Source organism: Emydura macquarii, unplaced genomic scaffold, assembly GCF_026122565.2.
Source record: "Emydura macquarii macquarii isolate MOO-44397 ecotype Brisbane River unplaced genomic scaffold, CSIRO-AGI_Emac_v2 contig_1790, whole genome shotgun sequence".
NCBI classification, from domain to species: Eukaryota; Metazoa; Chordata; order Testudines; family Chelidae; genus Emydura; species Emydura macquarii.
The window spans coordinates 30,788,157-30,803,760 of record NW_027131927.1 but is presented as its reverse complement, the minus strand read 5'-3'; the positions used below and the strand labels follow the sequence as shown (position 1 = coordinate 30,803,760).

Sequence of the window (15,604 nt, the reverse complement as noted above, 5' to 3'; positions counted from 1 at the left end):
AAGATATTTTAAAGATAATGCCGAATTTCCAGAGGCCATAAGGCTTTCTAAAGTGAAGGTCTTGTGTTAATGACCCTTTGTGCTAATGTGTCTATCTGTGTAAATGAAGTAGGAACTTATCTGTAAATGTAAAGCTGTGGTGGTGATGGAGAGAAATAGGTTGTCATCTGGCTGGCGTGTGCACCCCTTCCTGTAAGTAATTTGTGTAACCTCAGAACGCCTCCTCAGTTCTGTAGATGTGGACTAGTAAGGCTTGCTGACTGCAAGAGGGCAGCCATGTAGCAGAAGGTTCTTAATAAAGCCGTGTCAGTCCCTTTGTAGCTTTGCTCCTTTGAATAAGCCGTCTGCACTTACTACAGCTCCTTGTGTCTCAAAGAGATTTTCTAATACTTGTCTTGCTGATATGTGTCAGCAGGAGGGATTAGCTACCTGTACTCATGCAAACTAGAAAAATGTAACATTAGGTGGAGATAATGTAAGTGCAACCATCAGGAATTACGGTTTATAGAAATCACGTATTTAGAAATAGGAAAAAAACAGACAGCAATGTCTAAATTCAACATGAATTGTTAGCTAAGCCAGTGAATAGTGTCCATATTTACAGTCAACCTAAACATTTATATAATAAGAAACAGTTTATTCTAGGCTCACTGACTACATGGCAATGGATTAGAAATCTTTAATATTCTATAGTTCTGTTCCTCTTATGCATCTTTTTTTAAAACAAATTTCATGCTCACCAAATGACATTGGCACATAAATTAGCTGTAGAATTAGCAATATGCAACTTGCTGCAAGAGTGATCAATATTTTAAAGAGGAGGGAAGAGGTCTCCTTGTTTTCTAGAATACATGATGCTATTCCGGAAATGCAGAGAAGAGAGAAGTTTTGGAGTTCCCATTTTAAATTTGGTTAGCTTCTGGGGACCTTTTTTAGGTACCCATTTTAGCTCGGTTTCCTAACTTGTAGCTTTAAAAACAAGGGGCTTTTAATTCTCCATTACCTTGATCTTTGTGTAATCACTTACAGTAGTGTAAAGTGTGTTTAAAGCACTACCATTCTGATTTGGCAGTGTTTAGCACCAAACTTGCTCAGGTGAAAAGGACTGCACAAGGTGCAAAGCAGTGGAAAAATGGGTCTGCTATCTAGATCAGTGTCACCTGTTTTGAGGTCTGAAAATGTAGCTGGATCATGTAATCACTATAAACAATCCAACTATGCAATGGATTCTGTATGTTTGAGAGAATGATTGTCTTGTGCCTGGTAAATTATGGTTTGGGATTATTTTTTCTTACATATGATCAGATTTGTGTAGGCTGAGCCTTGTTTGTCTATTTTTACATTGGGAAGATGGCATCAGTTTTGTGAATGCTGTATAGAATGGTAGCCTACAGTGTACAGTTGCCAGGATGTCAAACAATCCATTCTGTGACCAGATGAAAAACCATTGATTAACTAGGATCAGAGACTATTCCATATATGTATAGAGCCCTGTGCTGATGCAAAATCCAATCCGTGATCTGCAAAAATGGTCCTCGGCTATAAAGCCAAAATGCACAGATTTGCAGGGCTTTGGATATAAAATTTGGATCTGCAGCCATCCACAAGCTGCAAAAATGGTACACAGATATACGCATCCACAGATGCGGATATCAAGCAGATATCCATGGATTTGCAGAGCTCTGTGTATGTGAAGGCACATGTGTATCTAGTGCTGGAGAGCTTTAAAATAGCAATCTTTATGTTGTAATGTATGATCTGATTTGGGTTGGGAGTGTGGTCTAGTGGATAAGGCACTGGATGAGGACTTGGGAGACCTGAGTTCTATTCCTAGCTCTGATATGGGCCTGTGGAATGACCTTGTGCAAGTCACTTAGCCTCCCTTTGTCTCAATTTCCACCTCTGTAAAATGTCAATGATACTGATCTCCCTTTGTAAAGTGCTCTGAGATTGCTGAGGAAGAGTGCTTTATAAGAGCATAGTATCATTAGTATTAATATCCACTGATGATGGAAATAACTCACAGTGAATCAGTAAAACCACTGTAGATAATATGGTTTTGTTGGAGAAAGGTTCCTGTGTGATCTCACAGATTTTAGTTTACTGACTTTTCTTTTAGACCTTTATAGCCATTTTTCTTTCAAATGAGAGAACAAGAAGATAAAACTGACATGGTCCAAGTCTATTTATTAAATGAGTTGTTCACTTACAGTGGGCTTATTTATTTAGAGTGACTCAGTCCCTGCTTTCCTCCTCCCACATACTTGTTTACCAGTCCTAATAAATGGAGTGCTGAGCCTTGTCAATTGAAATGACCCAGTATGTGGTGGCGGAGATGGGGTAGGATGTGGCACTTGCTAATAGCAAAATGACTGAGTTATGATGAACCAAATTCCCTGAAGTAAAGTTGCTGACAATTCTTCTGAGCACACTGCAGTGTTGATACAGTACTTATATAACTTAGTGGTTTCATGATCCCACACTCTGCTTCAGACTCCAACCACTTAAATCTATAGCATAGCTAATGCAGTAGTGTAAATGTATATTCAGTGGTAAGAAACAGGATTACGACAAGTTCCTGCCAGCTAAGACCTTGCTATACCAAATGCCTTAATTAGATGGTGGAGCTTGTTTCCATCTCTGTTGCTGGGTGAAACATTGTACAGGAGGTTTGTAAATTGCAGTGAAATTTTCTTGTAGGGTTTGACTCCATCACAGTTTACAGCTTTATACAGAGCAACAGTGGCTCCATAAAGAGAGCTTGCGATGGGGGTGCACATAAATAGCCCACACTGAGGCAGGTAGGGAAGGAATTAACTGTGTGTTCATTAGATAGAACAAGGGTATAAAGAGAAGTCAGAAGAAGCCTCTCTTCCCCAAGGCAGGAAGCTCCCAGTCACCTGCAGGAAGAAGGACCTGGAAAAATGCCTGTCTTGCATTATTGCTTATCAGAGACCCGAAGTCCTCCTTTGTTTGCCTCCTTCTTCTGTTTCCTTTTTGGGGCCAGAATGAAAAGTCCTGGTCTTGACTGCCTCCCTACCCTGTGTGCTGGGCTAGTTGCAGAGGAATGCTACAAGCTGCGTGGTAAAGGATCACGTATCTTTTTTGCTGGCGGGGCTTGGGCTGTGCTGATACAGAGCTGTTCTCATGCATATGCAGAGCAACACTTACAGTTATTTTCAAATGTTGCTAAAAATACAAACTGATTTCAGGCAATGCTGCTGGGCTGAGCCAGAGATGGGGGGAGGTAGAGGCATGGATGAGGGAAAGAGACTGGAGAAGAAATGTAGCAGGGCACTGAGTTTGGGCTTTTGGGTAGGGGACTTGGAGGCCCATGGAGTAGTGGTAGATAGAGCAGTGCTCCCAAGTCTCCAGATGCAGGGGCCTTAGAGGAGCAGGAGACTTGTGGGGCATGAAGAGGCGCAAAAGGTTGGGGGAGCAGAGACAGGGGCCTGGAACGGGGGAAGTTAAGTTTGGGTGAGTGGCATGAGAGAGGGAACTAGATACTTTAACGGTTGACTTCCAGGTTTTTTTATTGTTTGGGTTTTTTAAAAAACTCTGGGTTTTTGTACAGTAGGAACAATATTGGTGTTTGGTGGACTGCACCAAAGCACACTTTTTAACTTTAACACTTGTATTTTACAAAGGGGTGTGTATGTGTGAATACTGTATGTTTTTTAGAAAAAGGTCTGTAATATCTTGGCTTTAAATAAAAGTACATGTTTTAGTGCTAGGACTTGAATTTGGAAAGTGATTCTAATGCTGTGAGCTTGGAAAGAGTTAGATTTATTTTATCGGGGTTTTAAACTGTTGTTCATATGTTTGAGTGGAAAAAAATTGGACTCATCCAGAAATGCACTCTCCTTGTTCTTGTTTCCAATGAGTTAGTTTGTGTTATGGCCAAGAAGAGGGATTTGAGCCTTTAGGGCCTCATTCATCTATGGCTGGTATTGCTTACAGCACAGCATTGATTGCACCATCAATGAGCAATAAAATAAATACATGCAACATCTGTAACAGAAAACAGATGTCCTGCAAAACCAATCTGAATTAAATAGCTTCAAAAGGCAATAAGAGTAGTGACAACTGACTTTGCACTCAAAATTGTGTTCTGCTGCCCACTATATCTACAACTTACTGCAAGATTTACAAAAGAAAAAAGAATAAAGGAATAGCTAGAGAGTTTACATTAAAACTGGTCTCATCTGTCTGTAATTAATTTTCCATTCGGGTGGATCAAACAAAAATATAGTCTCGTGAGATGAGTTGGACAGCTTTCTCAGCATTTTCAGATATGTTTTTCTACTTTGGGTGACGGTACAATGTCAGCTGCTGTGCCTTCGATTCAGCTGAACGAAAAATGTGTGACAAATTTGAGTAGGGTGGTTCTTATCTGCTGCATCTGGGTGGGAGAACCCATCAAAAATATCATGGAAATCATTATTTGTAAAATATGTTTTAATTTAAAAATTTGAATTAAAATAGAGAATAGATTTAAGGTCTGAAAGCCTATTTTACATCTATAGCTGGCTGCCTCTGATCTGAATCAAATCAGGTAGCAATTAATCACCCATGGTATCTTTCTTCACTAATCATATTGCTTGGAGCTTTCCTACTGGCAGTGGCTCAAGGGCAAACAATTGATCGGCTCTAGGCCAACATATTATTCATAAGTATTACAGTACATCTGTACATTTATATGAACATATAATGCATACTCTCAGCAGTTTGCTTTCCCATGGTGTGACCCTTTGTGGTTAACCAGCTTTAAATGAAATCTTGTGCTGAGAAAGGAAAAGTTATGGGAAAGGAGGGAGGTTGATTCTTGGCTCTAACCCCCTTATTCCCTTTATATGTGGTGTTTTAGCCCAGATGAAAGCTGCTAGACTGATTAGATAGGCATGTGAGCTGCCTTCTCTATCTTCTTTCAAGCTGTGCTTTTCACTTTGTTGGGTGACCCCAAAATTTCCCACAGTTGAAAATTTAAATCAATCAGAAATGAAAAAAAATGCTTAAAAATAAAATAAAAAAGTTCAATTTTATATGGCAAAATTATTTTTAAAAAAATGTTGAATTCTGCCAATGCTTATGAATAATGAACTGAATTTTTAAAATTAAAAATATATATTTCGATTCTTCCTCTTGGAGGATGATTTACAGAAACCTGGAATGAATGCCTGTGGTTTGTATGTCAGTCCATGACTGAACAAAAAAAAAGTCTAATACAAAAAAATTACTCCTAGAAAAAAATTATAGGAAGAATTTAATCAGTGTCCCACCTTTTGAATATTTCTTTAGTGTATTGTGGATATGAGTGCACCGTAATACAGGGGAGAGAAATATTGCTTTGGGAAGGATTGTCTTAGAGCAGCAGTACATTTTTAGAGTCAGTTCAGTGGCTTGTAACAACTTAAAGGGACACTGCCAAGGTTTAGGAGGCCCATGTTTTACTGATGGTACTTCAAAAGAGTGGCATACTCTCCTTCATGCAGTTATGATTCATGAAAAACCATTTTTTCTTAGAACAATCAAACACTATCAAGCAATGCCACAACCTTTAAAGTGACTATACAAAAACCCAGAAGCCTGAGGGTTTGAAGATGCAACTATGTACATTGCTCTTACTCATTCTATGCCTGTTTCATTCACGTGCTCAGGATACAGAGTGAAATTGTGCTCGGTGGAAGGCTTACAGTACATCGTAGACAGTCACAGAAAGAGAGAATCACAACGTGCATGAAGACAGTCTAAAATGCTTTGGATAGTGACAATTTTGGACCTAATAGCCCTAACAATTTTCCCTTTAAAAGGCTGTAACAAGGAGTTTTTGTCACTTCTCATTGCAAAGTTCAATCATACATAGTAGAGAAGGATAACAAAAACCAAATTTTGAGGAAGTTCTAATATGAGTCAAAACTTTACTGCTGTGGTTCGTTTCTATTGTACAAGAAAGTGTGCATTCTGTTTGTTATTGTAAGGGTGTAAAATGAAGCAACTGCATACAGGAATGATTTGTCAACCCTGTTTTATTTTTATAAATCTTCATCACTCAGGAGATATTGGCATTCAGTGGTATGTGATGATGGTACATTACCCAACCTCTTTACTGCTTGGTCTATAGCTGTGATGCTTTTGGATGGTAGTCTGTTCTAAATTCTTTGTTTTTTTAAGAGTGTCAAATGAAATTAAAAAACCTATATGTGTGAAGTAATAAGTGATCAGTCTGCATTTGTGCTACATATACAACTATTTTAGATCTGCATCAGTATTTACCATATTACTTTTTAAACTACATGCTATTCTGTAAAGTGCTGTACCTTACAACAAATGATCATATTTGAGTGCTTTGTTTATCCTGCTAGCCAACAAGATAAATAACTGTTAGGAGAAGGATGTATGTAGCTTGAAACATTGTTTATTCAACCCACCTTTGAAAATACTGAAGTGCTAGGAAGGGGATTATTGCTTATGAATGTATCTAAACATGTGACTTAATACTGAGAGACGCATAGAGATTATAGAATAAAGTATATAGCAATATTCTTTGTTTGTTCATTGCATGTAAACAGCTGAGGACAGTGAAATGATAAAGTATTGTTACAGGCTGTCTAATTAATCTCAAGTAAATGACTTCGTAGAGAGAAATTGGAATGTACTTTTGCTTTACATTGACACTGAGTGGAAGATTGATGGTTGCAAAGTTAATCTTAAAGTGTCTTATCACTGTTGTATAATTCCATGCATTATATTTTAAAGGCGTTTCTAAATATTTGTTCTCCCTAACACTCTCTTTAAAGATTTGACAACATGGTTTTTAGAGAGTCTGCTTCCAAACAAGGAATACTGAGGACACATTTGGATCTGATTCTCGGCTGCCGTGCACCTTTTGTAGTCATTTTACACAGGTCTAAATGTCTGTTCAAGATGCAAGGCAGGAGAGAATTGGGCCTATTTGCTCTAAAATGTCTAGAGTAGTTTGTAGTCAGAGGATAAAATTCTGCTCTTTTATACTGATATAGATCCAGAGTAATTTTTGTGATTGAAATGAAGTTAGTTCAAGCTTGACTGAAAGCAGAATGTATCTCTTTCTCTCATTCTCTCTCAAGTGTGAAGGGAGTGAATTCTGCTGACTGGCCTAGGTGTAAATGAAGGCAGAATTGGGCATCTAAGGTGGGGGATATTTGTATAAGAGTTGCAGGAAATAAGTTTATTTTTGGTTGGCATGGATATGGTGTCTCAAAATTGGAGTGTTTTGTGTACACGTTCACACCCCTGGAGGTTTGTTGGAAGTTTTTGTTTTGTAGTTGTCAACTGAAATATCCAAAGTGATCCCTGGAGAAACTCGCTGGTTTCATGATGAAACCCTATTCTTCTATCACAGGCTTTCACTTTATTTTAGCAAAAACAAGGAGAGTCCTGTAGCACTTTAAAGACTAACAAATTTAATTTCTGTAGGCGTAAGCTTTCGTGGGCTGTAACCCACTTCGTCAGATGTAAGGAATAGAAATCACATTCTTACATAGTTCATCATCATAGTATGTCTGTCTTTGTGACAGTTAGGGCATTGATCCTTTCCTTCTCTAGGCTTCACCCTTCATTCACTTGCCTTTGAGAGGGAAGGGGACAATGATTTCCGTCTTTGGGGGTAGGGAGGAGGGGCATCTTCTGATCCTCTGTAAGGGTCTTCAAGTAGTCAATTGCTCGTCTTTTCCTACCAACAAGTTTGGTGGTAGCGGAGCTGGGAATGCTGTTCCAGTTCTCCTGCTTCCTCTAGTCATAGAATCATAGAAGTGTAGAACTGGAAGGGACATCAGTAGGTCATCTAGTCCAGTCCTCTGCACTCAAGGCAGGATTACGTAATAATGAGACCATTCCTGACAGGTGTTTGTCTAATCTATTCTTAAAAAACTCCAATGACAAGAGCTTCCACAACCTCCCTGGGCAATTTGTTCCAGTTCTTTCCTACCCTGACAGTTGGGAAGTTTTTTCTAATGTCCAACTCATAACACTTACTGTAAGCTGGGGAATGGGATGGTCAAAAGGCCAGGATCTCAAGTAGTGTAAATCTATTAAAGTCTATGGACCAATGATAATTTACCCCAGCTGCAAATCTGGCCCAAAATATGCATGTACACATGGCTCAATAAACTATTTTGTTTGTATTTTACCTTTTCTCACTCATCATGTACGAAACAACATTGAAGTGCACACAAAATACAGCATTTACCAAACCTTTTCAAAGATTTGTTTGCCATTTTCAAATGCAATAATATGGATTTTTTTTTTATGAATAGTTTTATCCTTTAAACTTCTTGCTTTTTTTCCTATTGTTTTGGTTTTCCTTGCAAGAATGGGGCCTTCCCCCCCCTTCCTTGACGTACCAAAGTGATGCACAGTATTTGTAAGCTTCATTTGTGGGCTCGCTGTGCATCTTTATCCCTTCAAGATTCAAAGAAAACCAGTTTAACCACAAGGACTTAGTACAACTTTCTTATGCAAACTGTATAAAGTTAGAAAAACAGCAGAGTTAGTTGTAACTGAGATGTACTTTTTGGCTCTTTAGTAGAAGGTATCACAAAGGAGATTATACACTGAGAGGTTGGTATTTCATATTCTCGTTTGAGTTGGAATGCTTAAACATAATCTGTACTTATTAGAGATGGGGTCCAAACCAAAACCCCAGATCTGAGTTCAGATCAGAGTTCACAGCTTGAACAAATCTCTGTAATGGGACAAATCCAAACACCCTGAACTTTGTAAAAGTTCAGATTTGGATCTGGAATTTGAAACTTCGTGTTTAGAAATACTTGTAACCGGTGTCTTGGTTCTGTCTCTTAGACAGATCCAGTGTTTGCATCTAGGGTTTCAATTCAAATACTTGTATCCAGTTCACAGACTCTTGATCTACAGTTCCAATTTCTACCTTGACTTTATCTAGCAAATGGCACATCCCAGAAGATGAAGAATACAGGATTTTAGCATAGTTTAGAATTGCAGTCTCAACACTTGAGTTAAAAAAGATCAACTTAATTTCTAATAGCTCCTTCTTATGTGATTACATTGCTTGGCCTAGATTTGGAGAGGGTGTAACATCCTTTGAAACTTGTAGCATCATTGTTAAAATTAAAATAATTTATTTTTAAAAAAATTACTCTGTGTTATTAACAGCTGAGTTTAAAAGTGAAATGATTTTACAAACCTAATTTTTCTCACTATTAATGTTCATGTTTGTGCTTCACACAGCATGGACTCCGAAATAAGGCTAGTCAATTTCACTCTTTTCTCCTAAACAGTTTGTTTCTTCTTCTTCTGCTGTCCTCAATGCTATTGTGTTTTGTGTTTCTAACAGTGTAAAGAAAAATTTACGTTGGAAAAAAGAGAAAAAGAAATAATGAAAAAAAAAAAAAACGGTTTTGTATTTAAGCCCTTGGGGACAGAGCTTTCTGGCCACAGAACTGCATGTTTAGCCCTTGATTCGGATCGCAAATAATACTGTCTAGAATAAAAAATAAAAAGGGAATATTAGAGGGAGGAGTCAAAGTTTGGATACCTTGAAGCTCAGTACCTCAGTATCTCTATACAGTTCCTCATGATATTAATCAGCAGGAGTGGTGGTTGTGGGATACTGATTATAAGCCATAGTGGATTCTCTCCCTGTTGAAATAGATTAAATGAAAACATTCCAGGTTGTTTTTGAAAGATAAAGTAGAAACATTTGACAACAAAAGAGGACTGACGAAACAGTCAGGTAGGCTGCACTGAGAACTTGATTAACTTCAAGTTACAGTGAGGAAAATGAGTGAATCTTTTTAAAAAAAAAAATGTATTAAAGCACATAGGGTTATTGAAAGAATATGTGAATGAGCACTGTGTGAGAATAAGCAATTGAAAGGTGTTTGGGGCCGGCAAGAGGAAAGAATCGGAAGGGGAAGAGACGTGGTAGGGGGTCAGTAGCTGAAGTTCTAGACCAGAGGTCCCCAAACTGTAAGACACCCCCACTCTGGAGCATGGAGGAATCTTCAGGGGGCACGGTGGGGCCTGGGCCAGCCATCATTGGGGTGGGAAAGAAGCAACACCCAGCCCTTCTCTGCCCCCATCTCTGTTCCAGCCCTAGCCTCAGCTCCTGGCTGCAGCCCAGTGTCCTGCTCCTGGGTGCAGCCCAGGCCCAGCAGCCCCAGGCCCAGCTCCCTACCCCGTTTGCAGCTGCAGGCCCTGCGACTTCAGTCCTAAGCCCCGCGGCTGCAGCTCCAGCCCCTACCCCAACCCCAGCTGCAACTTGGGCCCTGGCTCCTGGCCCCTGACTGCAGCTTTGGCCCTGCTCCCAGCTCCTGGTGGATGCGGACCAGATAAAGGGAGGCACAACCCCAAAGTTTGGGGACCACTCTTCTAGACACTGATGCCTAGAAGGTCCCCTCCTCCATATGGAAAGAGGTTAAAAAATCCATTTGAGGAAGCAAGTCAGCCTTGGAATCAGTAGTGGAGCTGTGCATTTTGCATCTGACCTCAGTTGTTGACGGTGTCCTACTGCTCCCAAAGGAGTGTGTCTATCTGGTATGCAGGTGCTAGCAGGGGTTCTCAAACTTTTTTTGCTGGGACCACCTTTGAAAATATTTCAGGCTGTGACGATCCCTCCCACAAAAGTGATGACCCTCCGCCAGGCCATGTCATCCTTACCGGCATGCATGGGGTCTGACAGCTCGTGACCTGCCTATAATAACCTCACGACCCCTTGAGGGGTCACAGCCCCCAGTTTGAGAACCCCTGTAGAAGGAGGCTGACGGGGATCCTTGTGGAATACAGACCACCATGCTACTCCCCAGGTTTTCTATCAAGGTTGCCTGAGTGGTCTTTGGAGCCTGGTGTTGGAGGGGCTAGTGCTGATTGTCTTGGGGAATGTCAACATCCATGTGAATGACAACTCTCCTGGGTTAGTTGTGACCACTGTGGTAAATGAGATTATCTCAGATGGTTCCTAGCTCTGCTTACAGCTGAGGGGGGTGACTCCTTGACTCTCCTCTAATACATTGTGTGTGTTTGGTTGTGGTGGGATGTAGACAGCAGACAATTAACTATGGTTATGGTCTAATCATCATCTCTTCCAGATGGAAGACAGGGCTTTTCCTCTTGTCTGTCAGGGCACTGGAACAGTTGTGATGATGATTTCTCTGAGATTAATGGATCCTGTTGGATTCCAGAATTCTTGGGGATAATGCTTTGTTGTCATTGGGCCAAGGCAGGTTTAAGGTCTGATATATTGTGTCCCAACGGGGCCTGAAGTGGGAGCCATATATCTAAAAGTGCATTGTCAGGTAACTTAAGTTCTGTTAGCTAACGTCCCCCTGGTTATCTACCTGGATTTAAGAATTAATCTCTCCATTGCCACGTATGTACTTATTTTAAAAAAAAAATTGTTTTTGTTTATTCTAAGTACCCATGTAAATCAAGCTGTCCATGTGCCCCGTCTGCAAACAAGAAGAGTTGGGACTATTCCCTGTTTGCATGGAATATAAATAAAGTGCGGTGTTTGTGTCTCTCTATAGTAATTACATGCAGTTGGACCTGATTCTGCAGCCCTACACACGAAGCTCCTATTGATTTTATTTGGAGTTGAGCACTAGTCCTTTAGGACAAGAGATACTGGTTTTTAAAACCAAGCATATGGATATAATCTGGAGGACATTTGCTAATGATTCAATTTTAATGGTATGTAAAATTTTGGACCTAACGTATTTGACAGTGTGTCCTTTCTGAAAATATGGCTAAGTTTTGAGTGTTTCGTTTAATATTAAGTTAATGGTTTATGGGAATTTGTGTGGCACGTAACTAAAATTGCCTCTTTAAAAATGCATAAAAGTAAGAAGCAGACACACTTTGAAGCTGTTGAGCTCAGTGCTGGGGAATCCCCTCAGTTCCCCTCCCTTGTTTTTGTTCCCCCTTTTTCAGTTAAATAACTGTACTTTCTTGGCGTGATTTTTGGAAAGAAAAATCATTAGTGTGCTAAGTTGTTTACCCAGATCTTGAGAAGATACCCCGAATGCCAAAAAATATCTACGGACAGTTGCCGTTTACTGCAGAGAAACCACAAAGAAAATCAGTTTGCCATTCAAGCAACATTCCATTGCATGCCCCCAAACCAGTGCATATATAATTGGCTCTGCAGTGAGCTCTTCCGTTTTTAAAGCCAGAGGACAAAAGCACACACATGCTTCCCTCCCCATTTGTTTTTCTTTCTCTCAGTATTAGAGGCATTGCTTGGCTGCATTGCAGTGGTGTAGATCTACCCTGCCTTAAAGATGTTTGTTAGGTATTTAAAAGGTGCACTCTTATTGCATGCTGGAGTGGTGCCTGTGGGTGAGTAGTAGATGTAATAGCTTGACCGGCATTATTTTACATTGCAGTTCATCCTACTACACAGTACCATTTTAGTAAGCAGGCAGTGTGGGGAGAGGAGATGTCCATTCTGTTTACTTGTTAGATCATTTACAGAAGTTTCAACTCTGAATTCTGCAATGTCTTTTGGGTAACGGCACACTTCAGTTTGTTCACAAAGTCAATTCCTACCATGCTATTTACTCATTGAAATAGATTTTACAGTAGATGTTGCATGGAATCCCAACTGTCCTGTCATCTTTCCTTCATGGTAGGGAAACATGGTCAGAAATACTTGTCTTGAGAGCTTGGTGCTTGCTGACTTGAAAGTAATTTTGCAATTATAGATACAAAAAATGACAAGGGTTTAGTATTTTTTGTCATGGTACACAACCAATTTTCCCAGCTACTCCTTTTTTATTTAGAGGCATAGTAAGTAATAAAAGTTTAGCAGGGTTGGGGGACTACGTGGATCAGGGAAATGGTATATAGAGCTTTTTGTCTTTAGGTTATTGATTTGTAACAAATTCAATTCAATATTAGCTTTGAACTTGATGGTTTGAATCCTGTAGCCAGTGGACAGGTGTCCAATACTGCAAAAAACATCCACCACCCATGCCAGTCACTGGAACCCTTGTTGACAGTCTCAACGGAGAGGCCAAGGACTAAAATGTACTTGAAGGACTTGGTGTAAACTGTCATAGCTCCATTGACTTCAGTGGAGCCACATTGATTTACACTAGTTAAGGATCTGGTCTGAAGTGTATAAGCTGAAATGTGACCAGTGTGACCCCTCGAGGACAAATCAAGACATGCTGATAAGGTATGGAGAAAGCTTGCTGTACCACCATCTATGCTGTATCAGTTCTGTGGAGAAACAGAGGAATTCAGTCATCATGTTTGTCTGTCTGGCTCTTTCTGTTGGAGGAGGTTGACCAGTGATGGGGTTTCTCTGTGACTGTGGGACCTATTTCCTTTCACACCTTAAATCACATATCCAGCTAGCATCCACTGATTCCTTAGATGCTTTCTCTGAGCAGTGATCTCTTTTGGAGGCTCTCTTTGTGATCCTCTAGTTCACACATTTTAAGTTTATGACCTATACTCCCTTTGTTTTTGCGTTCTTTGTCTTTTGTAATTAGGTGGTTGCTGGGTTTCTTTGTTCTGTTTGGATTTTTTGTAACTCTCCCCTTCCTTACTTTTGTTGAGGGGTACCTGTGTGTGTTTCTTTTGGGAGTCCCTTTGGGGCCTCACCCACGTTTACAGAGATCTCCTTACATTGTCGTTCTTCCAGCCATTGCACTGAGGTCAAACAGACTGACTCCTAGCATAAGCATTACATTTGCAAATAAAATCAGAGATTAGTAGACATCCTGCAAGGTAGTTATATCCATAACTTTAGTCCGTTATGCTGAGAGACAATCCCCAGTGCTAGGAGAGCTAGGTTTGTACTTTCCCAGTCTTGGGCTGCTGGCAGTGATCAGACTTGCTTCGACCATGATCACCTCGCAAAGCCAATGCTAGTGTTGTTCTGTATTTATAGTAATGTAGTTGGATTTTTCCCTCGCATTTTTCACCTGTCAGGTACTAGAGTCTCCTGGATGACCAAAGAAGCTGCTATGCATGCATTGCTGGGCCAAATCAGCCAAACCTACACTTCAACTGAATTAGTAATAGTCGGGAAATCATAGCACATGAGTAAAACAACCTTTTCCTATTGCCAGAAAGGAAGTATTTATTGTAGTGATTACAATTCATTGCCCCTGGCATTGTTATTTCTAAGTAGTTCTTTCGCTCATTGGTTATTAGCTGTTATTTTGTGTGTGTTTTGTTTTTATTTAAGCCTCAACTTTTTGGCTGTTACATAATCCTAAAGCAAAATGGCACTTGTTAATGTTATGGGCATATGCAGTACTGAAAATAAGCTATGGAACAAGGAATTCCTAAATGGTCAATTGTTCCCTGAAGTCATGGCAATTGTGATATAGTCAATAGTAAATATTCACTCAAAATTTGTCAGCCTTGGCTCAGTTTCCATTAACTTGTACCAATTTGTGGTTTGAGATTAGTACTATACATAACCTCATATGTCTCAATAGACGTTAGTTCTGGCCTTCATACAAACTCAGAACTTCAAAGGTGTTTAAATCATGTGAAGCAAAACTGGAAGAAGATTTTCGCAAAACTCTCTGAACCAAAACCACAAGTATAGCTCAGCACAGTTCTACTTGAGAAAGGAGACAAGTAGAAAGTTTTTGGAATGCAGTTCACTTATTCCTATTTATGTATACATTTAGTTAATCTATTTAATATTCTCTGAATGCAGAAAAAGTGAAATCAAAGTTTTGAAATCTGCTGTGCCAATCTGAGATATATAAAGATATGTTGTTATACTATTGGCTGTATGGCCTACTGGCATAGCTTGTTTGTCATGACATAGCATCCAAATAAAAGAAAGCTATAAAATTATGTTTGTGTTAGGGTTATTTCTAGCAGTTTTTCTGATGACTGGTCTGATCTAAAACTGTACCAATTGATTTAGGTTTAAATAGACCATAATGTAGGTAACATAACTAATATCTAATAATGAATGTGGATTTTAGTGCTTCCAACCTCTAGCCAAATTTCTCTTCTTGTGTTGTGCAAGGAAAGCTGCTCTATACCACTGGCTGGCAAATACGATGATGGAATATTGTGGTGTTCTGCAGCAGACGTGGGCTTAGGCGAGGTCTGGGAGATATTTTTTTTAACTGATTTGTGGGGTGGTTGAAGATGTAACATTCCTGGCATCTGATGTGTGTATGTGGGAAAGCACTAAGTGGGTTGTGCAGCTTTAGAGATCTTCTCACTTGTCCCGCTGTTCTCTGTGCCAAGAAAGCAGCCTTTCATTCTCTAATTTTAATTATGGAAATGTGGGAGAAGCTGTTGTATTTTTCCTGTGCTATCAGCACCCAATCTTGACATTACTGTTAGAGGTACAGATGTTCCCAGTCAGAGGGGTGAAGATGAAAGGGCAATTTATATATGAAATATTTGTAACAGTAAATTCACAGTTCTTACCCCAATTTCCTCTTGTTTCTTTCAGTTTCTGGGCATAGCATTTCTTGGAATTGGATTGTGGGCATGGAATGAAAAAGTAAGTTGAATATAACACAAAATCAACTTTTTTTTTTTTTTTGAGTGACTGATTAAATAACTATATATTACAAACATTACCCACCCACACACTGTCTGT

At 39.6% G+C, this 15,604-nt stretch overlaps 1 protein-coding gene across 4 annotated transcripts in view; it reads left to right on the top strand.

Moving 5' to 3' along the window:
* TSPAN5 (tetraspanin 5) overlaps positions 1–15,604 on the top strand; it is a 116,632-nt gene that overhangs the window by 70,191 nt on the left and 30,837 nt on the right. For 3 of the 4 annotated variants that reach the window (XM_067557224.1, XM_067557226.1, XM_067557222.1), the window contains one exon: positions 15,455–15,505. The exons of the other annotated variant lie outside the window; for it this stretch is intronic. In XM_067557224.1, the coding sequence (XP_067413325.1) occupies positions 15,455–15,505 (51 nt within the window). The remainder of the gene's footprint in view (positions 1–15,454; positions 15,506–15,604) is intronic. 4 annotated transcript variants of the gene reach the window in all.